The 26,179-nt window shown below is 45.1% G+C and overlaps 2 protein-coding genes across 4 annotated transcripts in view; one reads left to right on the top strand and one right to left on the bottom strand.

The window, feature by feature from the left end:
• Positions 1-579: 579 nt before the first annotated feature.
• stard10 (StAR related lipid transfer domain containing 10) lies at positions 580-12,235 on the bottom strand. The gene is made up of 6 exons (XM_083696164.1): positions 11,449-12,235; positions 6,437-6,584; positions 6,010-6,113; positions 1,725-1,842; positions 1,411-1,463; positions 580-873 (listed from the first exon to the last, which is right to left on the bottom strand). The coding sequence occupies exons 1-6, from the start codon at positions 11,605-11,607 to the stop codon at positions 670-672; spliced, it is 786 nt and encodes a 261-aa protein (XP_083552290.1). The 5' UTR covers positions 11,608-12,235; the 3' UTR covers positions 580-669.
• A 1,355-nt stretch (positions 12,236-13,590) lies between these two features.
• clpb (ClpB family mitochondrial disaggregase) overlaps positions 13,591-26,179 on the top strand; it is a 28,822-nt gene continuing 16,233 nt past the window's right edge. For all 3 annotated transcript variants that reach the window (XR_014554917.1, XM_083695863.1, XM_083695864.1), the window contains exons 1-7: positions 13,591-14,171; positions 14,384-14,435; positions 15,815-15,901; positions 19,997-20,100; positions 21,164-21,292; positions 24,226-24,323; positions 25,101-25,215. Coding sequence is in view for 2 of the 3 variants with exons in the window: in XM_083695863.1 (XP_083551989.1) it covers positions 13,727-14,171; positions 14,384-14,435; positions 15,815-15,901; positions 19,997-20,100; positions 21,164-21,292; positions 24,226-24,323; positions 25,101-25,215 (1,030 nt within the window). In the remaining variant the exon portion in view is untranslated. The remainder of the gene's footprint in view (positions 14,172-14,383; positions 14,436-15,814; positions 15,902-19,996; positions 20,101-21,163; positions 21,293-24,225; positions 24,324-25,100; positions 25,216-26,179) is intronic.

Here is a 26,179-nt window from a genome sequence, read left to right as displayed (position 1 = left end):
GAGAAGACACCAAGGTTCTGGCTAGAAACTATTAAGATCCCCCTTGTAGGCCACCAGTCAGATATGGCCCACCAGTCAGAACAGGGGCAGAAAGTGTTTTCCTCACATTGCATTTCAATCTGCTATAAATCACACTTCAGAATCGACCAATTTCAGTGAGATGTTTGGGGCTTATATAATTGGCAACCATAGCGCCTGTGTGCGTGTGCACGATGATTAATAGAATCAGACCAGAACAATCTGTTAATCAGGTCAATCATTTGTCAGAGACCTCTTTTAGCAACACACACACGCTACACACATATCCACACAATGACACACAGTGAAAGAAAGACTCAGGTCACATTCTCAATTTGAAAACCTCTGTAGGAATCTGTATTCAATTTTGAAACTCTCCATACATTCATACATCTCCATTGGTGAGGAGCAGACAGCTGACGTGTTTGTTTGAGTATGTTTGTTCAGACTGCCTTCTACACACCTGCATATGTGATGTTGACACAGTGAAACATGTGACCCAGACAGATCATGTACAACGGGAAATAGGATAGAAAGAAAGTGACAAGAGCAATTAGTGTATGTGTATATATATATATATATATATATATATATATATATATATGTGTGTGTGTGTGTGTGTGTGTGTGTGTGTGTGTGTGTGTGTGTGTATTAGTCGCTGTCTCTCTCCTGTGTCTCAGCGAGAGCACTCTCGTCGATGTTCTCCAGACTGTCAGCATGCTGGACACTAAGCTCAGAGAGGGGAATGCTGGGTAGTGTAGTCTGCTCTGGGTAGAGCCAGGGCTTAAAGCCAGGGTTATGTCTCTGCTTCCACTCTCCATATTTCAAACATGCCTTGTTGATCTTCTTCATAGCCTGTACAGTATGTACACAGAGAAAGAGAGACCTGCAGTTAGGACAAAGTTACAGACCACAGGGATACATGTAGGCTACGCCAACATCTCTGGCTTTGTGCCTCATTCCCCATTCAGCTAAAACATATTTATCTTAGTGGTTTCATTAACATTAAGACGACTAACAAAAAACACACGTATGATACACACAACAACCCAGGCATAAGTACCTCAACCAAAATGTGTGTGTGCATGTTGTTGTTGGTATTAGATGTCGAGTAAAGGGCCCCCCTCGTCATGTTGTGTTCATTTGAGATACTGTGGACCAACGCACGCACGCAGCCCAGGGATGCGTGGGAGGGATCATAAATTAAACATGCATGTGCTGCCATGTGTATGTTGATTCCTGACAACTAGTCTCTCTTCCTCTCCCTCTTACCTTCTCTCTCTCCCTCTCCCTCTCCCTCTCTCCCTCTCCCACTTCTGAGCTGCAATGTAGTTGGAGTGTGTATGTGTAATGATGTGCAGTGTGGACATAAACAGCCTGGAATGCACTTACTTTGGGAGCAAGAAACTGAGAAGACTTGTTAACAACCCACTTGGGTAGTGAACCTAGACAAAAAGGAGAGAGGGAAGGAGAGAAAAAAGGGGATTAAGATACTACATTCCATGGCGTGTGACCCAGATCAAGTTGAACCCCACCCTCTATATTTGTAACACTGTAAAGCTTTAATGAAAGAGAGATGGAGGAAAGGTCATGAGTATGAATCATTAATTAGATCTCTCCACACATTAACCACTTGTGTGTGTGTGTGTGTGTGTGTGTGTGTGTGTGTCAGTGTGCGTGCCAGTGTGCGTGCTTGCATGTGTTACCTCGGGGGTCTACCTGGGCCAGGTAGGTGAGAGTGCAGTGGTTTGGTCCTTGGCTCTGGATCAGGTAGCCTGTCTGGATGGAAACGGCTCGTACCATGTCCTTCTTAGGTGGATATTTCTGCAAGAACACACATATAAAAAAACAATTGGAAAACAGAAGAGTTACAGTAGGCCTGGTGGACTGCAGTTATATGCAGTTGTATGGGACTCAAGTGAATACATGTTCTAAACCAGAACCTTCAGATATCCACAGCAAGTCAAAGGAATATATGTATGTGGTGAACTGCAGTGCACTTATGAGAGTGTTAGAATATGCTATGCACTTATATAAATAAGAAGCACTTATCATGAGTGACACAGTGGACTCACAGCAGTGAGGCTACAGACTCAGTCATGCTACCTTCACTGTAACTCAAGCTCTGTGATTTGTTGTGCAGTGGCTGTGTATGAGTGAAGGAATGCGGAAGCACACAGCAGCATGAAGTCACATGAGAGCTCTTATCTTTCCCTCAACGTCCCTCACTCACACAGAGAGATAGAGAGAGGTGGGGGGAGGACGAGAAGGGTAGAACAGGGGGGTTGCTTCCTACACAGGATGTTTTTCGCCCTCTTCCTCCACCAAGCAAAATGGCCCATTGACATGGGCCTGGTACCAAACTGAACACTTACCTCTGACTGAGCTGAGCTGAGCTGGAGTTATGATAACAGTATGGGGGTGTTCCAGACCGATTTCATAGCACCTGAATAGGTGTTTAATACAGTATATTTTCTAACTCCATCATGTGATATAGCAATTTGATATCAAGCTACACAGCCAATGCTGTGGCACATAACCATTGGTTTCAGATGTGTTATTCTCACTTCTCTCAAGGGCAAGTCATCAAGGGAAGGAGAGTTCAGTTTCAGTTTAGGATTGAGCTACACACATCCAGACTGCCAGACGCTTACTTCCAAGAAGTGTTCTGTCTGAGTGTCAAGTTATCTAACCCTGGATTACTGTTGCCCTACTCAGCACACACAGGCCAGCTCTCTACTTTTCACAGAGCGATAAAGCTTTATTAAAATGCCAGAGGATTCGTTTACATATTACACCCATAGCCTTCCTAGACTGAGAAAATACTCATGTTTGCATATCACACAATCACACACTCAACACACCTTTATAAGACAATACCCAAGTCCACTCACCAAAACCATATACCTATATATTTACTGATGGGTTTCTCTCAACATGGTCACAACAGGTGTGTGTGTGTGTGTGTGTGTGTGTGTGTGTGTGTGTGTGTGTGTGTGTGTGTGTTTATATATACCCTGCGTAAGTAATGACAGTGAAGCATTCTTTCTCTTCGTTCTACACTCCAAAAGTTTGGATTTTAAAATCAAACAATTACTATGCGGTTAAAGTAGAGATTCTCAGTTTTTATTTGCTATTTGTGTACATATTAGTTTTACCATTCAGAAATTAAAATACTTTTTATGCATAGTCTCCCTGTTTCAGGGTACCCAAAAGTGATGGGACAGATATCAAATGTCCAAATTAAGCACCCATGTTTAGTATTTGGTCAACAATCCTTTGCATGCAACTGCCTTAAGTCTGCATCCCATTGACCTCACCAGATGCTGGGTGTCTTCTCTGGTGATTCTCTGCTAGGCCATTATTGCTCTATTGCAGCCATCTTCAGTTGTTTGTTTTGAGGTATTTTAGACTAAAATCATATCGTCAGAAAATGAAATGCATAATAAATTGGAAAATCTTAAGGTTGACATTGCTAGTCAAGAACTTTACACTTTTTGGCCCTGAAAAACTCCCTAGTTGCCAAGGCAGTATGTTTTGGGTCATTGTCTAACTGTATGATGTAGTGCCATCCAATGAATTTGGAGACATTTACTTGCACTTGAGCAGATAAGATGTTTCTGTACCCTTCAGAATACATTCTGCTGCTGCCGTCAGCAGTTCATCATCAATTAAGACAAGTTAAAACCCCCTCCATCATGTTTTACAGATAAGCTGGTATGTTGTAAATCTTTCCACTTGCAATCATTCTGGTGATATTCATCTTATCTGTCCACAAGACCATTTTCCAGACCTCTTCAGGCTTTTTAGGTAGTTTTTAGCTAATTTAAGTGACCATCCTTTTTGAGTGGTTTCACATTGCAGTGTGAAACTCTGAAGTGTATTTGGAATCAGACAGTATTTGGAATCAGACTACTCTGTAGTTCAGCTGGTGACGTATTCTGGGATGGTAGTCTCTGACACTTTCACGCCTACTTCCTGGACAGTGTTCCTGATCAGTGGGACAGTTGTTTATTTTTTTTTCTTAATTATGAGTATTCTTCGGTTATCCACTCTAGAAGTCTGTCTTGACCTACCAAACTTTGCGATTGCTGAGCTCACCAGTGGGTTTTTTTCTTTTTAATGATGTTCCAAACTGTTGATATGTTTCTGATAGCTTTTGTCTGATTTTTCAGCCTAATAAAGGCTTCCTTGTCTTTCATTGACACCTCTTTGGTCCACATGTTGACAGACACCAATAGCAGGATCCAAAAGCAACGCCTAGAATAAATACTAGACATTGACAGCTCTCTTATGTCTGAAAAATTATGTGATGGAAAAACTCCTGACTTACCAGAAAAACCTGTCAAGCCAATTGTCTCATTACTTTTGGGTACCCAGAAATAGGGGGACTATGCATAAAAAGTGTTTTTTCTGAATGGTGAAACCAATATGTACACAAATACCATCAAATAAAAGCTGTGAATCTCTACTTTAACCTTACTTACTTTAACAAACTTTTGGAGTGTAGAGCCAAAAGAAGAAAAAAATGCTTCACTGTCCCATTACTTATGCAGGGCACTGTATATATATATATATATATATATATATATATATATATATATATATATATATATATATATATATATATATATATATATATATATATATATATATATATACACACACACACACACACACACACACACACTCACTCACTCACTCACCGGCCACTTTATTAGGTACACCTGTTCAACTGCTTGTGAACGCAAATATCTAATCAGCCAATCACATGGCAGCAACTCAATGCATTTAGGCATGTAGACATGGTCAAGACGACCTGCTGAAGTTCAAACCGAGCATCAGAATGGGGAAGAAAGGTGATTTAAGTGACTTTGAACGTGACATGGTTGTTGGTGCCAGACGGGCTGGTCTGAGTATTTCAGAAACTGCTGATCTACTGGGATTTTCACGCACAACTATCTGTAGGTTTTTACAGAGAATGGTCTGAAAAAATGAAAATATCCAGTGAGCGGCAGTTCTCTGGGCGAAAATGCCTTGTTGATGCCAGAGGTCAGAGGAGAATGGCCAGACTGGTTCAAGATGATAGAAAGGCAACAGTAACACAAATAACCACTCATTACAACCAAGGTATGCAGAAGACCATTTCTGAATGCACAACACGTCGAACCTTGAAGCAGATGGGCTACAGCAGCAGAAGACCACACCGGGTGCCACTCCTGTCAGCTAAGAACAGGAAAGTGAGGCTACAATTCGCACTAGCTCACCAAAATAGACAATAGAAATTCTATTGGACAACAGAAGATTGGAAAAACGTTGCCTGGTCTGATGAGTCTCGATTTCTGCTGCGACATTCAGATGGTAGGGTCATAATTTGGCGTATACAACATGAAAGCATGGATCCATCCTGCCTTGTATCAACGGTTCAGGCTGCTGGTGGTGGTGTAATGATGTGGGGGATATTTTCTTGGCACACTTTGGGCCCCTTAGTAACAATTGAGCATTGTTTAAATGGCACAGCCTACCTGAGTATTGTTGCTGACCATGTCCATCCCTTTATGACCACAGTCTACCCATCTTCTGATGGCTACTTCCAGCAGGATAACACACCATGTCACAAAGCTCACATCATCTCAAAATGGTTTCTTGAACATGACAATGAGTTCACTGTACTCCAATGGCCTCCACAGTCACCAGATCTCAATCCAATAGAGCACCTTTGGGATGTGGTGGAACGGGAGATTCACATCATGGATGTGCAGCCGAGAAATCTGCAGCAACTGCGTGATGCTATCATGTCAATATGGACCAAAATCTCTGAGGAATGTTTCCAGCACCTTGTTGAATCTATGCCACAAAGAATTAAGGCAGTTCTGAAGGCAAAAGGGGGTCCAACCCGGTACTAGCAAGGTGTACCTAATAAAGTGGCCAGTGAGTGTATATGTGTGTGTGTGTGTGTGTGTGTGTGTGTGTGTGTGTGTGTACACTCACGGCGTGTTGGACAGAGTAGTTCATGATGATATAATCTCCTCCCATTGGAAGCCAGGAGCGCAATGTGATGACATCACGGTTTCGAAGAGGCTTTGGACACTTCCCTAAACACAGAGATAGGAAGAGGTGGAGCCAAGTTAACACACCGCTGTGTGTGTGTGTGTGTGTGTTTGTGTGTGTGTGTGTGTGTGTTTGTATATGGTGAAATGCTGAAATCTGATAATATAACTAATAATAATAATAAACACCTATTCCAATCTAAATGAACCAGACAAGTATAAACAACATGGTGACAAATGAGCTTCTACCACACTGTTTACACTACCACTTTGTTCAGATCTACAACCACAAAACATCATGATAATTGTGTGGGTGTGTAATGTATGTAATGTGTATGTGTGTGTGTGTGTGTGTGTGTCTGCCGTACAGGAGTAGTATCCAACGTCTGCGTTGACAGTGAGTTTTCCAATGTCGAAGGTCTCAATGACGTTTGCATCCCATTTCCGCCGGTACTCAATGTCGTGGAGAATGTCATACATGGTCTCAGCTGATACATCCTTACACACCATCCGACACTGTAGAAGCACACATAAACACATTAAACACACACACACACACACACACACACACACGACATGGTTGCAGAAGAAACACTGTAGAAAACACAGACAAGCACACAACAAATCAACACACTCCCTAGAGAAAACAAAAATATACACAAAAGTGGATGCTGTCTGATTCCAAATACACTTCAGAAACTCTGTGTGCGTGTGTGTGTGTGTTTAAATTAAGAGACAGGTCAATGAACACCTTTACTACACTATTACTACAGCTAAGCATACAAGCTTGTCATGAAACAGAGGACACAGCCAAATCAAGAATAGTACTACACATATCTACTTTTTATTCATCAATCAAGTGGTTGGGAAAGAAGAGTGTGTGTGTGTGTGTGTGTGTGTGTGTGTGTGTGTGTGTGTGTGTTCAAGCTTCAGGCTTTTTAAACACACAAACACACACACCTCCCACCATTGGTCTGTAGCCCTAGAGTTACACCGTTTCTACGAGAGAGAGATGAGGATGAATCTGTCACAGATTATTTCACCCTCATTAGCAATCAGTCACAAAGTTCCTTCTCATCCTCTTCCTCTTTCCTCATCCCTCTTCACTCAATTAAGAGAAGATCGGAGTAGTGAAGACTCTGTTTAGGAGTAAAATCATACGCGCGGAGTTGCCATCAACTTGTATCCAGGAAATTATTGAGATTACGTAGTTTTTCAATAGGTCGACCTTTCATAGGACAGAGCAGCGAGAATAAACTACAGAAACCTAGATTGTTTGCCAACCGCGCGTGCATGCACAGTCGGACCTTCACTTGTCTGCGCAATATGATAAAAGTACAGTTGAAAAGACGCTTGGCGTGATAAAAGCTCAACTCACCACGATGATAAACTAAATTAGCCAATTCTCTTCGGTTGATATACTCAAGAAGCGCCAATCCACGCGAATGACAATGACTGTTATTATTGTTACTGTTTTGCGTTCAGCACGCCCTGTGGAAACTCCAAGGTAATCTATCATGCATTAATGTTACTTGATTTAAACCCTTTTTCTCTTTGGGGAGCATAGGTAATTCACACATTTTCTCCATCGGGTTCGGGTTCATTTATGTTAGAGCAGATGTAAACGAGCCGACAATATCTAACCAATGTTGGTGGTTTTATCAAAGCACAACTATATACAGGCTTTCCTTCTCCTTACTCAACAGTTTAATTGCTTTGATTGTTGATTAGTAAAAGCCTAAATAAGAAAAGTAATAGGCTATACGCACATCCAATATTGTAATCTCACCGCCGCATGAGCCTCTGGCAGGCTACCAGTGTAAACAGCTATGATCAAGTAGCCTAGGCTGAACATGAATTAATATATACAAATATCTAATTTGTGCAAATACAAACAATGGCTGTAGCGCCTGCAGTACATTCTGAATCAGTTATTTGTTATCAATACCAAAGCATGCATTTACACTTATGGAAAGGAATCCCCAAAAGGGGAGGGATATTATTTATTTATTTTATTATTATTTTGTATTTATACTATTTTGCCCAGCGACCGAAATGAATCCCTTTTCAAATGTAAGCATATTGAGAACATCGACATTTTGAAAAGGCCCATAATAATCTAAAAGACGGACAATTTGACGGTGGTCAGGAAATCAGTAATTACACCGATGCATTTTTTCTGTTGCCAAAAAGCACAAGCATTATTTTCATTTCTTCAGAGAGCGCAAAAGACCGTCCCAAAGATGTGGTGCTAGCATGCCTAACGAGGTTAGTAGCACAATTTCCATCCCTATCCAACTGGTATCTTTTAAGTAACTCTGCTTTGTTTGTAGAACATCTCTCCTCTTCTGAAATGTGTGTGGACACTATACTCATAACAAGTAAGGACACCTTTTGAGGTCTCCTAAATACTTTCGGAGTAATGACAACTTTTATACCTAAATAACCTTTATAACTTTTTTTTATGAATATGGTAAAAGGGACATTTTCAAGCACTTAAGCTTTCCTCCTCTGAGAGTCTGATTACTACTGGCTCTGATGCAAGAGACCCCGCTGGTGTACACGGAGTGCATAACTGAATGGACAATACTAGGAGCGCATAAAACGTAACCCCCCCCCCCCACACACACACACACACACACTAATCTGACTCAACTATGATAGGTGTGTGTGTGTGTGTGTGTGTGTGTGTGTGTGAGGGGGGGGGGGTAGATTGACTAGGGACTTAAGTCACGATGGAGCAGTGAGAATAATGGAGCTGTTGTGTCCTCAGGGCAGACTGAAACTGGAGAGGAAAAAAGAGAGGGAGGGAGTGAGGGGGGGGGGAACAACACCGTAATTGTATTAAACTAATTCAGTACACTACACTTCTGATGAGGGAAGAAGAGACAGAGAGAAAGGTGGGGGATGAGGGAGAGGTGTATAGAAAGAGAAAAGGTGTACAGTAGGGTACAGAAGGTGACCAGTAGACTCTTAACTCTAGAAGTGATCATGGGTGGCAGCCACAATAAGTCCACTCAGATGACATCACCTCTGCCCTTAAACAGTATCCCCGACAGACAGACAAACAAACACCCACACACACGTTCAAACTGCAAAAGACATAACTATTGTCAGCTGCTATCTAAACCCACTAATTAGTCTTTCATACAGAAACATAAGCTACACATCCTACCCCAGACACTCACACACACTCACTCACTCACTCACTCACTCACTCACACACACTCACTCTCCCGTTCTCTCTCTCTCCCTCAGGCCTGTCAAAGCTCATCTGTTCTGCTTCACTCTGGTAGACGAGTGTGGAAGAGAGCAGGGAGGGATTCTGTGATGATTCAGAGCAGGGCTTCCCTCTGTCTGCAGGCAAGAAGGCTGTTAGAGGGAGTCTACTGTGTGTGTCTCTCTCTGTGTGTGTGTGCGTGTGTGTGTGTGTACTTTGGGGGTGGGGGGTGGAATCAGGGCAGTCTGACAGCCTGTCAAACCTCTCACATACACAACCCACCATATAAACCACCCACACAATGTGCAAATACACTCACAGACACAAGCACCACTCAGCTTTGCTCTCTCAGTGCATGTGTGTGTAGGGAGGGCAGTGATGATGTTAGATGAATAAAAGTCATTAGTGTGATAGGTTATTGACGATGGTAATTACACTGCAAATGATCATGATGATCCTGGATTACCAGAATAAGAGTAGACAGCAGCCATCTTCTCTCACTCATTATTTTCCTTCCTCTGTGTTTCTCTCTCTCCCACTTTGCTCCCCTGCTGTCCTCCTCCTCCCCCCCCCCCCCCCCCTCAAGGTTTCAGTGCCTCAGCATTTTGCATGTCATTGTTCTTTACTGCTATAAGCCTCCAGGGAGAACACAGCCGGAATACCACAAAGAGAGGGGGGGGGAGAGAGAGAGAGAGAGAGAGAGAGGGAAGCACATAACACATAGGCCTACACACCACACACTAATTTCACATGCACCAGCTAGTAGAGTATCGAAGCTTTCATTCCAGTATATATAGAAGGAACAGCATCTGTGCATCACTGCCTCCTGAGCATACACACTGTAATCATAAACGCGCACGCACACACACACACACGCACACACACGCACACACACACACACGCACACACACACACACGCACACACACACACACACACACACAGAACTCCTGTATGAGAGTAGCAGAGGCAGGACTTACAGTAGGTAGGGGTGGTCACCTCTGCACCTTCATGTTTTGCAAATCAGACAGGCATAAACAATATGGTGACCAATGAGCTTCCACCACACTGTTTTACAAACACAAAAGTAAAGAGGGACAAAGGCTTGTTTCTAAAGTGGGATTTAATCTGTTAGTATGGCTCAACAACTCCTCTGCCAGAGAAATGTGTGTAAATAGTCTGTGTGTGTGTGTGTGTGTGTGTGTGTGTGTGTGTGTGTGTGTGTGTGTGTGTGTGTGTGTGTGTGTGTCGAGGTAAGCTCTCTACTTATTCATAGAGGACAGGTGGGTCTTCTCATAATAGCTCTACAAACAGAGAGGGAGAGGCAGGTCAGTAGTCCTATTACCCTACACACACACACATATCTATCCTCTACTGTGTTTATACTACATAAGACAGGGACACTCCCTAGGTATACATAAGATACTCTCTGTGGTATTAGGCAAATCAGCCCAACGGACACACTCCTGTCTCACGTACACAGACACACACCCACAGACACAGGCCACACACACACACACCTTAAGTACCTGTCTCATACACAACCCAAATCTATGTCCATGTGGGAAACACACTGCCACATAGCACCTGGAACTTACGTCACAAACACCTGCTCTCTCTCACACACACACACACACACACACACACACACACACACACACACACACACAAAGGTTTTCTGTAGCCTCAGCTAGGAAACAGCAGGTCAACTCTACAAATGTTACATCACCGCTGATTAATCACAGGCAGGCTGTCCACATCCTGTTGGACCTTCCATTTCCTCGCAGCCTCCCCTCCCTATCCCCTGTCTCCAGTCTCCCCTTCATCAAACAACTCCATGTCAACACCTATTGCCCAGCAGCCTTGCCACATACCCGGATACTTACCAAGTAATACACACAAACACACACACAGACAAATACAGAGACACACACATAATCCAAGTTTTGTCCAACTTAAGTGGAACACTCAGAACACTCAGGTGCATAAACTCTAATATACTAAACTCCTGAACATTCTAAAAAATCATTTTAGCATTGCAGTTAATTCTCTTCAACATCTTAATACCGCTCAACATCCTAAACTCCCTTTCCCTACTATAGTCTCACAACTAAGCACTATTATACATTATTCTTTTTGACTCACCTGTAGCCAGTTCTCACCTTGATTTTGTGAAGTGACTTCTCCTCGTCTAAGGCCTTGGTCCACACCGTGATTCCAGCCTTGTTGTAGGTCAAACTCCAGCCTTGCTCACTCCCGCATTCCGCTTTAAAGCTGGCGAACGCCCGGTCATCCGGTATCAACACACACTCACTTGACATGGTTCGTTACTGGGGAGAGCCCAACTCAGCTCACCGGGAAGGAAACGGCAGATCACGGAAGGAGGAGACTCCCGGAGGCCAGGAGCGGACGGCCGGTACAGGAGGAATCGACGCAATGTCCTCTCCTCCTCTGACTAAATCAGGCTACTTCTATAATTAAATTTTCTTCACAAGAAGCTTTATATACACATGCTGAGCACGCGACCCCATAAACCGCGTCTTGTGATGTCTAAAGTGTTTAGCATAAGCTCGCAGTATAAAGTCACTAACCCCGAAGAAAACACTGAAAATACAACTACAGAATTACAAATATCTGCGTTTTTAATCCAAACTATCACAGTACTGACCGTTTTTCCAGACGTTAACAAATGAATCAGTATCGACCCAGTCCTGACCAACAGCAGCTCTCAGATAGCCATATGTTTGTTTCCGCGTCTCTCGGCTGGTGATGCAAGCCAGTAGACCTGTCACTGTGTCCGCCTGTCCGGTGTGTTGAGGTAAGCTAAATTGTGGTCCGAATGAAATTCAGCTCCCCCTTTGTTGTTTGCGGGTTTGTGTGTTCATTGACGTTGTAGAATTGATAGTGATGATGTGGAGGAGAGGAGAGCGGTATGCAACGGGGCTGCGATAAGAGATTGACAATCAGAGTGGAACCGCCCATTCAGCTACCCGCACATACAGGAACCAACGAGGACGCGCGCCTGGTCCTAGCTGACGTGTAGCCTACTCATCCTTCTCTTAAACCTTTCATCCTGTTCCCTTCATTGTTCACGTTCTCATGTTCTCTTGTCACTGAGACAGTTCTCTCATCATCCTCAGAACTACATTGTATAAGATATGGCTGCACAAAAGTCCAGAATTGAAAACATTCCTTAGCCCAGCCAAGCACTCAGGGATATAATCTAGCTCACCATGAAACACACACACACACACATTATATCATCTCAACTCTGGGCCAGGGTACTTTATAAAGTACAGAGTACTTTATAAAGAATCAACTGTAACGACCACTAACAGACAGACAGACAGACAGACAGACAGACAGACACACACACACACACACACACACACACACACACACACACACACACACACACACACACACACACACACACACACACACACACACACACACACACACACACACACACACACACACACACACACACACACACACACACCCTCTTGACTTATACTATATAATCCTGCCACGACAGATAGCGTACTATTTGAACACTGCGACTCTTGGACTCTTCCCTGATGGTTAATCAGGATGTATTTTTGGTATCAGGACTGTATCCACGGTAGAGGTCTGCATGGGCCACAGTAAATTAATGAGTTTGGAAAAACTAACACTTTTATATCAGTTCAATTCAGTGTGTGGAAGTCACAAAGTAACGTTACATATTTTCTCTCAGCTCTGTGGGTTTGGGTTTTGAAGGATCTGAGTTCAAAATGTATTAAGAAAAAAATTAAGTACATGACAAAGAAATACACTTAAAAGAACATATTTCAGAGGTTATGTGTGCAGATTTTATCGTGACACTCTCATCATAATGTGTTCTTTATCATCAATTAACTTTAGAGATAGCTACATGGTCAGTGACGTTGCGTCAGGGAGGGTCTCTCAATGACTGTCTATCTTCATGTGCCGTTAGACCTGGCGCCATCTGGTGGCCAAACACCGCATTGGGAAAGATGTAATTTTGTACTATAAAAAATTTCTGACATCATAAAACTGATATTTTCATGCTGAGCTTGATGTCAAATTTCTTGTTTTAGCATGTGCAAAATCCAAATATCATCATGGAGAGTTGGAACACAATTTGGTAGGAAGCTTAGAAAGCGCTGGCTCAGCGGTCACAGCCACGAGAACTACCCTTCCCATGAATCACCGCGCGTTCCAGTGACATCCATGCTGCGGTTGTTTTCGTCCTGTGTCCGCTGCTTACTACTGTCGTGCCTACTTACATGCTGCCGTCTTTTGCCATACCAAGGAAATAACGGTCTGTTAGGAGGATTTAGTGGTCTTCGTTTTTAGGAGAACTCATTACTCATATTACACCTATTATTGGGCTGAACGTGCCACGGTTTGGGTGATTTCAGTGAGTTTGTCGCCATGTTATCGTCGTTACCGCCGCGGATGCTAATTCGAAGGTCGCGCAGCCTGTCTCCTTGCCGCGTACTGCAGACCAGCACCGGGGACGCCGGGCAGAGCCAGTGTGTCCTCGAGACACCGGACACAAACCGGAACCCCATCGTGTCCACATCCCGGGTTGCCCGAAAGGGCATCTTGAGCGAGGAGGCGAAAGCCCCTGGTGTAAGCCCGGTGGTGCAGTACCATCACCTTGCCCCCAGGTGGCTTTCTAACCTAGAGGTCCGCCGCAGCTCGTGGGCCGCAATTGCCACCAGGGGACGCAATAACAACCAGTACTGGGAGGATAGCAGGGGAAGGACCGGGGGAGATGGCAGGAGTGGACGCAGCCCGTATGGAGTGGCCACTGCTGGGGTACTGTCAGCTGCAGCAGTGGCCTTCTGCCTTAAGAAAGACACCGATTCTAAAGGTAGCCTTCTCGTGTGTGTGTGTGTGTGTGGGTGGGTGTGCATGCATGCATGTCTGTGTATGTGTGAGAAGTTACTGCAGCTAGCCCTGAAATTATATTCATTCAGTTGTTGTGAATATAGCATAATTAACAGGGCTACACAGTGTGTGTGTGTTTGTGTTAAACTCTGTACACTTGTCAATGGTGTTTACTCTTTGTTTTTCTCGTCCAAGGTGATGCACTTCTTGAGGCATCGAGGACCAATAACTCTACAGATGTGGCCAGGTACTAACATAACACACACACATCCTCAAACAAACAAACACACACACGCACACACCCGTTAACATTTTGCATATAAGTCGTCCTTAGGAAAGGAAATGTCACTGCCAGTCCAGTATGTTTAGATACAAGGATGGATCAGGTGTGTTGCTGTTGGGACCAATCTAAAGCCACACCCTCAAAACTGAGGCAGGCTGAAGAATACGGTCCATGCCTTGGTCTTACACCCTCAGTTCCAGTGTTGGAACAGGACCAGCAGGACAGTTGGGAATCCTGTTATCTGAGCAGTTTTTGAAAGTGTATTTCTTATATCATACTGGATTACTCAGTTTTCTCCACTAGATGGGGAGAGAGGTCTGCGTGTTTCCAGTGTGCCAAGAGAGGAGAGGCTGAGGACAGGAGACAATATCAGAGACACTATACTCACACCTCTCGCACGACCTTGCTCTCTGTTTTTTGCTCTCCATTCTTTCTCTCTCAGACACACAGGTTCAGGCTGAGCTCAAACTCAAACACACATCCCTCTGGTTTCCTAGCGCCCCCAAACCCGGTCACCCAGAACCAATGGGACAGGAGGGCAAAGGGTTGTGTGTGGATGGGAGGGGGGTGACAGAGGGGCTCAGTATGGGAGCAGAACTCAGGAGGGGGTGCTACCATCTGTCTCTATGTAAAAAAAAAAACTTCCACATTGCTGACTGTGAAACATCATATACCATATCATTATAAAAATGGGAATCTGTCCCAGAGACACACACACCTGCCCTGTTATTGTTGAAGCAGTGTCTCATCTGGTCCTCTCTCTCACATTACACACTTACTCCTGGAGGATGTGCAGGGTTAGTAGCCTGGGTGTGGGTGGGTGGAATATGGTGGGTGGGTGGGTGTAGGTTACCTGTCTCTCTGTAGCAGATGGTGCAGGTGACACTACAGCTGCAGATACACAGTCACAGATGTGTTAAGTGCTTTAATTTAGTTTTGGCAGGGGGTGGAGGCTCCAGCTAGCCAGGGGAGGCAAGGAAGGGGTTTGTGCAAAGCGAGGATGTTTACAGTAAACACAGACACCATCCACTAACGGAACAGGAGGGGGGGCACAGAGGCACAGATCAGTAACATACACGCCCCACCCCTCCTTTCCCCTCTCATAGAAAGAGTCTGATGTCTTCTCCCCCAGGCATAGGGCTCAACTCACACATACAGCTAGCTCATACTCCGAGTCATGTGCATGCACAGATACTTCAGACACTTGCCCAAAGGTAGCTATGGCTAAGGGCCAGGAGGTATTAGTACCTATGAGGACAATATAGTTACCATAATAACTATACAGTGCGCCTTGGTTTGCTGTGATGACATCATAACCAATTCCTGTTCCTGTTTCCCATCAGGTTGCTGAGCGAGGGCGTAGAGCCTAACCACCGCCACCGTCTGGGCTGGACCCCTCTTATGGTGGCCGCCATGAACCGCCAACACAGGTTAGAGACTGTGTGTGTGTGTGTGTGCGTGTGCGTGTGTGTAGTTTAGTTATCAGGATCCCCATAAGCTGTTGCTATTCTTCCTGGGGTCCACATAAACATGAAACACATGATGCAGTACAGAACAGTTATAGATAAGTTATAGACAAGAGTAACACAAGGAGTGTGAGGCCGTCTCTGTGTTTAACCCAAGTTGCTACAGTAGATCTTAGTGCAAAGTGCTTCTTTCACACTGACAGACCACCTTTTCCCCCCGTCTAACCCCTCTACCCGACAAATTAATTCACCCCACCCCCCCCCTACACACAGAGCAGAGAGAGGGGTTGAGCCTGGTTGTTGAAGTTAAGGCGGAGAGAGCAGGGGCAAATCCAATTTGGAGCTGGAGAGCCAGTGGGCCATGTCCCTCTAGGGTCCTCCGCAAAAGGTATAGACACAAGCTCACTGGGCAAACACACACATACAGTGTAACACAGACACACACACACACACACACAGTCTCTGTCTAACCTTAACCTCCACTAATACAGTGCAAACGTACACCCTGCATGAACGATAGGACCCTCTCATTGAGCCCCATCTCTTCTCCTGTCTCTGGGGATTACTGTCAGTGAGTGATAGTCTCCTACTGGAAAAAGATTGATATCATCATGCTAGTCCTTCACTACTACAGTACGTTAGTCCCCCAAGTCCACCCTCAGGAACATATTGTCTGTGGTATGCAGTGTGTTGACGTATGACTCCTGTTTTTGCACGTAGTGTATGTGATGCACGTTGCACGTTGATGTATGTGTTAGGTATCATATTGATGTCTCTTGTGTCCTATGTGTATGACCGTTGTGATGCACTGTTTTTGTCTGTGTGATGTGTTAAGTGTTTCTGTTATGATTGTGTGTGTGTGTTATGAGTGCTATAACTCAGTGTGGGTGTGACACTCGTCTGTGCTTCATCCTGTCCTGTAAACCCCCAGTGAGCTCTAACTGCTGTAGGGAAGACAGAGCACAGGCACACACACATCACTCTGTCTCTCTCTCTCTCTCTCTCTCTCACTCTCTCTCTCTCTCTCTCTCTCTCTCTCTCACACACACACACACACTGTATACAAATCAGGCACAGGGTTTAATACACTGCTACCTTTGTATTCCTTTTCTTGTTTTATTTCTGGCTGGCTGAATGGTGGATATCAGGTTTGCCTCCAGTAGTAAAAGACTTAGCTCATGGGAGGGTCCTAGTCGCTGAGGGTTAGGGTTTATCTCTGCCATCTCTCACCCACTCCTCACCAGAGCATGTGAGGATCGGAGTGGACGTAATTTAACTGGAGCATGGAGCGGGTATTCAAAACACTGGAGCGTCAGCCTTCTCTCTCCCGCCAATTTCGCTCTAATACCATTTACATTACGAGCTCAGGGCATGATCCGGCCAATACATTTTTCAGATTTTCAAAAGAAATCCTGCATGGAAACATGTTTAGTTAATGACATGATAAAGCCATAGCAGGCCTCCTACTACTGCCTTCCAAGCAAGTGTCACTTTTACTTTCATTACTGAGCAAATGGTCAGTTTTTCTCATTACTTTAAAACAAATAAGGTCAATACTTTCAAGATAAGATGTTAATGTTGGTTAAATGGGTTAAATGATTGTTTGAAACAAAGAAACAAATGGAGCGTATTTTGAGCAACAGCCTTTTTTCTGTGAGCGGTTTTGGAGCGGAGCGGGGGGAGAGGATGTGGAGCGAGGGAGCCGAGCCCAAGCACAGCCTCGTGAGCGAGGAGCAGCATCTCCTACTGCTCAACTCCACTCACATGCTCTGCTTCTCACCCTGGGACTCCTGACCCACACTGGTGTCACTATGTAGTTCGCCCTATCCAAAATTCAGGGGTTGGGGCTCGGCTGTGTATGTGTTGCTTTGTGAGAATTAGGGGCGGGGTTGAGGGTTGTGTGTGTTTGCTTAGCTTTGATGTGGTTGAAATCAGGGAGGGGCAGGGCAGCCCCCTGTTTACACTCTTAACACCCAATCCCCATCTCCATCTCTCTTTCTCTCTTTCCATCCATCCTTCCCTGCATTCACGTGCACAATGAGCGCTCGGCCGAGTGTGACGCCTGTTGACCGTTCCGACCGGCCGAGTGAGCAGCTCTTTGGGAAAGGGGAATGGTGGGGCGATGAGGGGATAAGTGGCTCGTTGGGAAAGAGAGATGGGGAGAATAGTTTTAACTCCAGAGGGGGAGAGCTGTGGAGTGGGATTATGGGTTTTAGGGTGGGAATGGGACGGGATTATGGGAATGAGGGGCTAGATGTGGTAGAAGAGAGACACTTCCCTGACAGATCTGGGAATCTAGTGGGTTATTCCTAGGAGAAGCTCAGATGGCCTGTCCATCTCTGGACCCAGTATAAAACCCACTAATTTAGCAGGCACATTCTATTGCCAACAGAGGTGTCAGAAACCCATTTCCAGGACCCTAATCTACCCTCTCTCTAAATTTTAGACCCCATCCCACCACCCCATACCTCAGAGTATGATAGGGCAGATAGTGTTATTGGACAGCTGGACTGCCTCCCCTCCTTCCCTCCTGTCCAGCTAGTTGACCCCAGGTGGGGGGCAATGTCTGGCCAGGTGGGGCAGGTCTGGCGTCTGTCAGACCAGGTGAAACGGAAGTGTCTGTTTCCTGCGCCCCAGGGCTGTTTGGTAAAGAGAGAGGGAGAGGGGGAGGGAGAGGGAGAGAGAGAGAGAGATGTAGAGAAACAGGAAGAAGTTATATTAGTTATATATTATGTTATTCAGATGGTGTTGACACTTGGCAGTATAGTGTTTTTGTTGGTGTGGCGACGTCACCATTTTAAGCCACAAATGAGTGTTGTATCTCTCTCTGTACCCAAATAAATAGCCAGTTTATCAGTACTTTATTAGTAAAACTATGAACTGGTTATAGTTTAACAGTCCCACAACCACCTTTATAATCAAATCCTCTTTCTTTCATTGGAACTCCCTCTTTCAACTTCTCATCCTCCTCCCTCCATTCTTCCTCTCTTTATCCGTTCATGTTTACCTTTCTGATACTGTTAACCCTTTTCAGGCCAACTCTCCTCTTTACACACCCCTGCTCACCCTCGTGTGACTTTGTGTGGGAGTGTGTGATGGCGGCGATGGAGGAGATGTGTTTGTAGAAGTGCTTGCAGGGGTGAGAGCCCTCTTTGGGTCACTGCCCCCCCCCCAGCCAAACTGATACAGTAACAAAAGGAGGTACCCCCCCTTCCAACCCTACTACCCTCTCCGTCTCACACGGTCAGACACAAAGACTACCCCCTGCCCCCATATCCCTTCCTCCACAGGAACAGTGCACAGAGAGACCATATATATTAGTATACACAGAGTTAACTACACTCCCAGAGGCACTTTTCAATGTTCATGTGATCCTTGAAAGTGATCCTGCTTCAATTCAGTCTTACATCTGGACAAATCACATCCCAGATTTATACATGGCAAAATGTTAATCTCTGTCCTATGGAAACGCCAGATGTTGACAATCTGTTACATGTATGTCTCAATGTCAAAGCCACTGCTCATGTTGGGGGGGTGGGGTGGGGGTTTGAGGAGGAGGTGTGTATGTGGGCCGTAGACATAGAGACGGTACCTGGAATGTCCGATGGGTCACGGTGAACGGTTTTACCAAGGGACTTGTGTTTGCTCTAACACGGTGCGCTCCAGTGAAGGAGTACAGACATATACACATATACTCACACACACAGAGTCCCCCACAGTGCCAGAACCCCCCCCAATCAATGCATATATATGTACATGCTATATCACACACACACACACACACACACACACAGCGCGTTGAAGCATAGGATACTACCAGGGAGAAGAGGGAGGGAGATGGTCATCAGTCACTATGGAAACTACTGGGCAGTGTCTGATCTTCCCCCTGGTGGCCCAAATGATTGTGTGTGTGTGTGTGTGTGTGTGTGTGTGTGTGTGTGTGTGTGTGTGTGTGTGTGTGTGTGTGTGTGTGTGTGTGTGTGTGTGTGTGTGTGTGTGTGTGTGTGTGTGTGTGTGTGTGTGTGTGTGTGTGTGTGTGTGTGTGTGTGTGTGTTCCAGTGTGGTGAAGGTCTTGTTGGAATCTGGTGCCGACCCAAATGCAGGAGACGAGTTCAACAACGTTTATGATACGTCCAGAGAAAAAGGCATCCACTCCCTGGAGGGTAAGTGTGTTTGTGAGTCTGTATAATTGTATCTGTCTATGTACTCTGTTTGGTCACGGCAGGTTAGGTTGCCATTCATCAGTATGTCATCATTCCCTCAACCTCCCCAGAAACTAATGTTCCTTGTTCTGGTCATTACTACACAAATGTGTAATACAGAAAGATGCAGAAACACACAATATATGTGAGCACTGAGCATGTATTTGGTCATTATTACACAGATGAATTCTATCTGTAGACACAAGCATTTATGAGCCCACTCACCCATATTTGCATATATGTAATAGTTTCATTTGTTCCCCATTGTGAATTTTATTTATTCATTTATTTATTCTCCATCATGGCTTTGGGTTTTATTTGTTTCTGCTACAATAACACACACACACACACACACACACCCTCTTTTGGGTCCATAGACATATTTATATGGGATATGTATATTGCAGACATTTATATAGCTGTCAGTTTTCAGTCCACGCGGGCTGGCATTGCGTGGGGAAGCATTTCCCAGACGCACACTGATGGATGGGCTAGGCAGGCCTGTGCGACGCTTTATTGGGTTAGCTATGATTATCCCTCTCAGACATCCATACACACCACAGAGAGAAGGAGAGATGGGAGGAAGAGAGAGCGGGGGTAGGGGAGAGACAGAGAAAGGGCAATGGTTGGGGAAGGAAGAGACATGGAGTGGAAGCAAGAGGATGAATCAGTAAAAGTTCTTGGGAAAAAGATGGAGACATGAGGAGAGGGAAGATGTAGGCAGGGAGAAAAGGAGAGGTGAAAACAGGGTGGAATCCTAACGTGAAATTTGCCTGGGAAATGTGCACCTGTGTGTGTACAACTCTAAAAGAGACTAACATTACTATACTGTATATGATCTAGTTTTATTGCATATGCATAATCATTTGTTTATGTCTGTTTTTAGAAATGTCATGTTCTCCCTTTAATGTGGAAATTCCTTTTATTTTCAAAACTCTGCACTTGAAAATGATCAAAATACAATCCTGCCTTTCATTCATCTCTCTTCTTTCATTATCCCCCCCCCCCTCCCTCTCTCTCTCAGTGTTGGTATCCAGGGAAGATGAGTTCAGTAGCAGGCTCAGTAGCAGGGCTGGTTTCCGTGGTTGTACAGCGCTGCACTACGCAACACTGGCGGATGACCCTCGTACTGTCGCCATGCTGCTGGAGGCAGGTGAGTCACACTGCCCCACCTGGGAAATGATTTATCATATTGATTTATCATGACATTCTTGGCCTAATTGTTATTTTGTTATTTAGTTATCATTCTATTTCACTAAATGGCTGCTCCCGCACCAGTAACACAAAGCCCAATTTGAAAATAAAAATAATATTATTATTTTGCTTGCACCTGTCGTTGACTCAGCTCCTCTAACCCTAACCCTGAGGGCAGAACTCCCTCTCTGCCTCTCCTTTCTCCTCCCCCTCTCTCAAGATGAGCGGCTCTTAAACAAGCCAGCCCTAATTGAACTTTGACCCCTATACAGATTCTGCCCTCGAGGGGTGTGTGTGTGCGTGTGTGTGTGCGCGTGTGTGTGTGCGCGCGCACGCATTGTGCATATGTCTGATGTGATTTATATGAGTATTTTATTAGGGCTGGGGGCTTCTTAAGTATGTATTGAAGGGTACAAATTAGAGTTGGTTATTAGGATATCCCCATTTGTATACTTTGTATATGTTATTTTATTGCTCCGTAATCACACCTTGATTGATAGAATGCACTTGGAGGCGCACAAAATCATGTGTTAGTCGTTACAGTGCAGGTGTTAGTGTTACATTGTTACAGACATTGTTACAACTCTTTAACCTGTTTGCTTGTTGCTTTGGATGCTTAAAACCTTAGCCCACATATTCTTTAGCCTTACATATCAGAGATTCCCAGGCCAAACAAACAAACAAACAAACATGTGTGCATACAAATTGTTGTGTTCCTCTTAATGATTAAGTTACAGGAATAATGTCCCTATGTTTATGATGGATTACACATTAGAAACCCTATGCTACAGACACCCTATGTCTCTCTCACTTCTCCCTCACTTCTGTCTCTCCTCCTCTTTCTTTCCCTTTACATTTCTCTCTATCTCTCATGTCCCCTCAAACAGAAAACAGACAGACTGAGAGAGGGGACGGAGAAAGCGACTGAGTGATCTAAGTGCTTAGACAAATTCTACTCACCAAATTGAATAACATTTCTCCCAGATGCATTTTTTTACTTAAAAAGGAGAGAAATTTCACAAAACAAAAACATTTATTTCAAAACAATCTCATTAAAAACAGACTGTTGGAACCCAGACAACCAGACCACGGCCATCCGGCGCCACTATCAGAGCCAATCAGACCAAAATTGTGACATCTCACACGCTCACATACAAAACATACACACTTCTTACACTCTCTCAGTGTTCTGTCTCTACTGAAAGGAGATTCCCCCTCCCCTCCCTCTCTTCCTCTCCTCCCCTCTCTTCCTCATCTTCTTTCATCTTTTCTTTAACTCCTGTAATAAACCACACATGAGAAATTAATATCTGTTAGAGCTAAGAAGTTCAGATTTTGTGTGTAAGTTTGTGTTTGTGTGAGAGGTTGTGTATTTCTGCGAGTGTATCCATTTAGTGTGTTAGAGTGTGTTATTTCCTCTGTGCGTGTGCGTTTGTGTGTGACTCTCGTAGGACCAGTTTGTTCTCTTAGTCTTAGCTGGCCTTAGACTCAGGTCTCCATCCATCACAGTCTCCATACCCACCCACCCCCATGCCTCCTCCTGCCCCAATAGCCTTCACTCTGCCTGGGGATGTTCTCTACCCAGCCCCCAGGCTCCACACTGGGCCCACAGGCCAGGCAGCAGGCAGTGAGTGATGGAGAGGATCATGGCCCTAGCAGGGCGGGGGGGGGGCTCACACACACACACACACACACACACACACATACACTTCAAAGCCAGCAGGGGCTCTCTCCCACCAGCTGCACTGAAAAAGGGAGGCGGGGGGAGGAGGGGGGAATAAGCCTCTAATAGGCATCACTGAAAAAAGCGTCTGTTTGTGAATTTGTTGTGTTATTTCATGTTATATCTGTCTTATGCTCCAATGAGAGAATGTGTGTGTGTCTGTCTGTCTGTCTGTCTGTCTGTCTGTCTGTCTGTCTGTCTGTGGGTTAGTGGTCGTTACAGTTGATTCTTTATAAAGTACTCTGGCCCAGAGGGTTGAGATGATATTAAACCCCTAAATGATACTATTTATTATGTTGGAAACAGAGGGGGAGGGGGCAGAGTATGGGTGTGTGTAGCAGGTGAGTGAAGGATTGAGGTTGTGTGTGTGTGCGTGTCAGCTGGTTTATTGCTTTTCTCCTTTATGCTTTCGGTTGTATATCGTAGCGATTGATTGGTTTGTGACCAGGATAACATTTAGGGTTTTATCAATAATCACAATGGTGATGGTAACACTCGGAACATACACCACATCTATTACATACTCACACATTCAGGCACACACAACAACCAGGTACACACACACAAACGCACACACTCCAGAAGCACAAGCACATTAGCTAAAAAACACTGGCCAGATATACTGTACATTCAGTATTTTCTAGTGGCATTGTTAAAAGGACATGGGGTGTCAGGGTGTGATGGCACATGTGTGTGTTTGTGTTTGTGACTCTGAGTTGGAACAGAGGGCCAGGTCAGGGCAGAAGGCACTGCTAACCATCTCTGCTGACAACTCTACCCCGCCCCATGTTGCAGTAACACACACATGCACACCATGCTGGCACGTGCTGTGTCATCTGGAAGAGAGACCCACCCTAGATCAACTCTTTTGTGGGTTTGATATAATGCCCTTTAGTAGAACCCAGTGCTGTGGAACTTTCTCCTTTAACGTTTTGCCCCTGTGTGTGATACAATGACCCCCCTGGAGTGTGTAGAGGATGTGCAATGAGCAGGTTGTGTGTAAGGGTCAATGTATGTTATGGGCATGCGTTGCAGATATGACCCCCTCCCTCAGGCTCACTCCTCTCCTGCGGAGGAGTCCAAAGCCCCCTGCCTGGCTGCAGTTACCCTCAGTGACCCCTCACCCCTGATCCTTGACTCTTGACCTCACTCTCTCTCTCTCTGTGCAGGTGCCAACCCCCTGCAGACCAACGGCTTGGGACACACCCCCCGAGCCTATGCTAAAGAGGGAGAGCTACACACACTTCTGCAGGAGTGGGAGAGCAAGGTACGGCACAGACACACATGCACGTAACCTCAACTAACACTGCTTGGATTATATAGCTTGTGTGTTGTGATGGAGGGGCTACAGTTATTCCAGGTTTCAGGGAAGGTCTACTCCTCTGCATGAATCAGCAGTTTCAGCCAGGAAACATCTGCATGCTCACCCAACCAGGATCCACACAAACAACCACACACATCCCACTGTGTTAAGAAGGGGAGGTGTGGGGTGAAAGGTTACTGAGAAGAACCTGCCATATAGACGTCCTATTGGCTCTGTAGAGCCAAAGAGTGCACACACACACACACACACACACATACACACACACACACACACACTCATACAGTACACACACTTACACACCTGCTTGACAGCAGCCCTGAGTTAAGCAAGATAGAGAGAGAGAATAAACAGCTTTAGCTGCAGGGAAAACAGAAGGAGATGGAGAGGAGGATGAATGAATAAAGGAGTGAGAGTGGAAGTGGAAAGATGAAGGAGAGGAAGACAAAAAGCAGATAGCTGTTGGGTGGAGGAGAGGAAATGGTCAGGAAAGAGGGATCATTACTGTAGATAACGATGGTGAGAGAGAGAGGGGTGATGATAGACGAGCAATATAAAGCGGTACACTAAGGGAGGAGAGGAGAGAAGTGTTAGTGGTCTATATAGAAAAGACGCAGGGGCAAAGGGGATGTTTCAGTCATTACAGTCACACTCTCGCTCTTTCTGTGTGTGTGTGTGTGTGTGTGTGTGTGTGTGTGTGTGTGTGTGTGTGTCTGTCTCTAGTTTCAAGAGGCTCAGGCTCGTAGGGAAGCAGAGGAGAGAAGGCGCTTCCCTCTGGAGAGAAGGCTGAAGGAGCATATCATTGGACAAGAGGGAGCCATCAACACTGTGGCCTCAGGTACAGTACACACACTATGCTACACTCACCCATATTAAACATACACACACACACACACATAGTATACTACACATCCATACACAGACACTCTTACATGACACATAAACACAATGCACCCTCACAAACACTTTCCTGTCCTTGCTTCCCCTATAGTCCCCTCTCTATTTCACCCTATTATTCTCTCTCTCTCTTTGGTGGGCGGCGGGCTCAGACAGGCTGGCGTAGGCTGTAATTGGTTAATTGTGATGAATGAGTTGTCCGTCAGGCAGACACAGGTGCTGTGTGTGTGTGTGTGTGTATGCACGTGCGCGTGCGTGCGCGTGCGTGTGTGTGTGTGTGTGTGTGTGTGTGTGTAACAGCTGGAGAGGCCAGGCCTTGAGCCGCCAGCTAACACAATTATAGAGAGACGTACTCCAGACCTCCCCCCCCTCTCTCCATCTTTCCCTACCCCTCAATCTCCTCCCGTCTCCATCTCAATTTTCCTTCCTCCAACGTCCTCCCTCTTTCTTTGCCGTTCTGTCCATTTCCATCTCTACCTCTCCTTCATCTATCCATCTATCCATCAGCCTCTTCCTCCTCCTGTCCTCTCCTCTCACTATCTCCTGTGTCATTGGTTTCCTGAGGGAAATGAGCTGGGAAATGATGCTACCTGGGATTGTGTCCTTACTTGGTGATCTGGTGTTGGTTTGAGATGGAGAGTGGAGAACAGACGGAGCGAGACAGTGGAGGAAGACAGAAGAGAGAGAGACAGAGTAAAGCAGAGATGGGGAAAGATTGAGGGAAGATGACTTAGAGCACAATAACATAGAGGCCAGTAAATACTATATTAAATTGCAGATCCATGGAGACTGTGTATCAATCAATAGTCCAGAGTCTGTATGTGTGCTCAGTAAGGTTTCTGGGCCAGAGAGGTGGTAAGTGTGTTTAGTTTCTGTGGTACTAGGGCTGTGCTCTTGTTGGCCAA

This window comes from Argentina silus (assembly GCF_951799395.1).
Source record: "Argentina silus genome assembly, chromosome: X".
NCBI classification, from domain to species: domain Eukaryota; kingdom Metazoa; phylum Chordata; class Actinopteri; order Argentiniformes; family Argentinidae; genus Argentina; species Argentina silus.
The sequence above is the reverse complement of the archived record's forward strand: the minus strand, read 5'-3'. Positions and strand labels throughout refer to the sequence as shown.

Coding starts and splice junctions, on each gene's coding strand:
- stard10 (XM_083696164.1), bottom strand. CDS start 11,607: ATGTCAAGTGAGTGTGTGTTGATACCGGATGACCGGGCGTTCGCCAGC. Junction 6,114..6,436: donor AGACGTTGGATACTACTCCT/GTACGGCAGACA, acceptor CTCTGTGTTTAG/GGAAGTGTCCAAAGCCTCTT. Junction 1,464..1,724: donor GGCCCAGGTAGACCCCCGAG/GTAACACATGCA, acceptor CTTTTTGTCTAG/GTTCACTACCCAAGTGGGTT.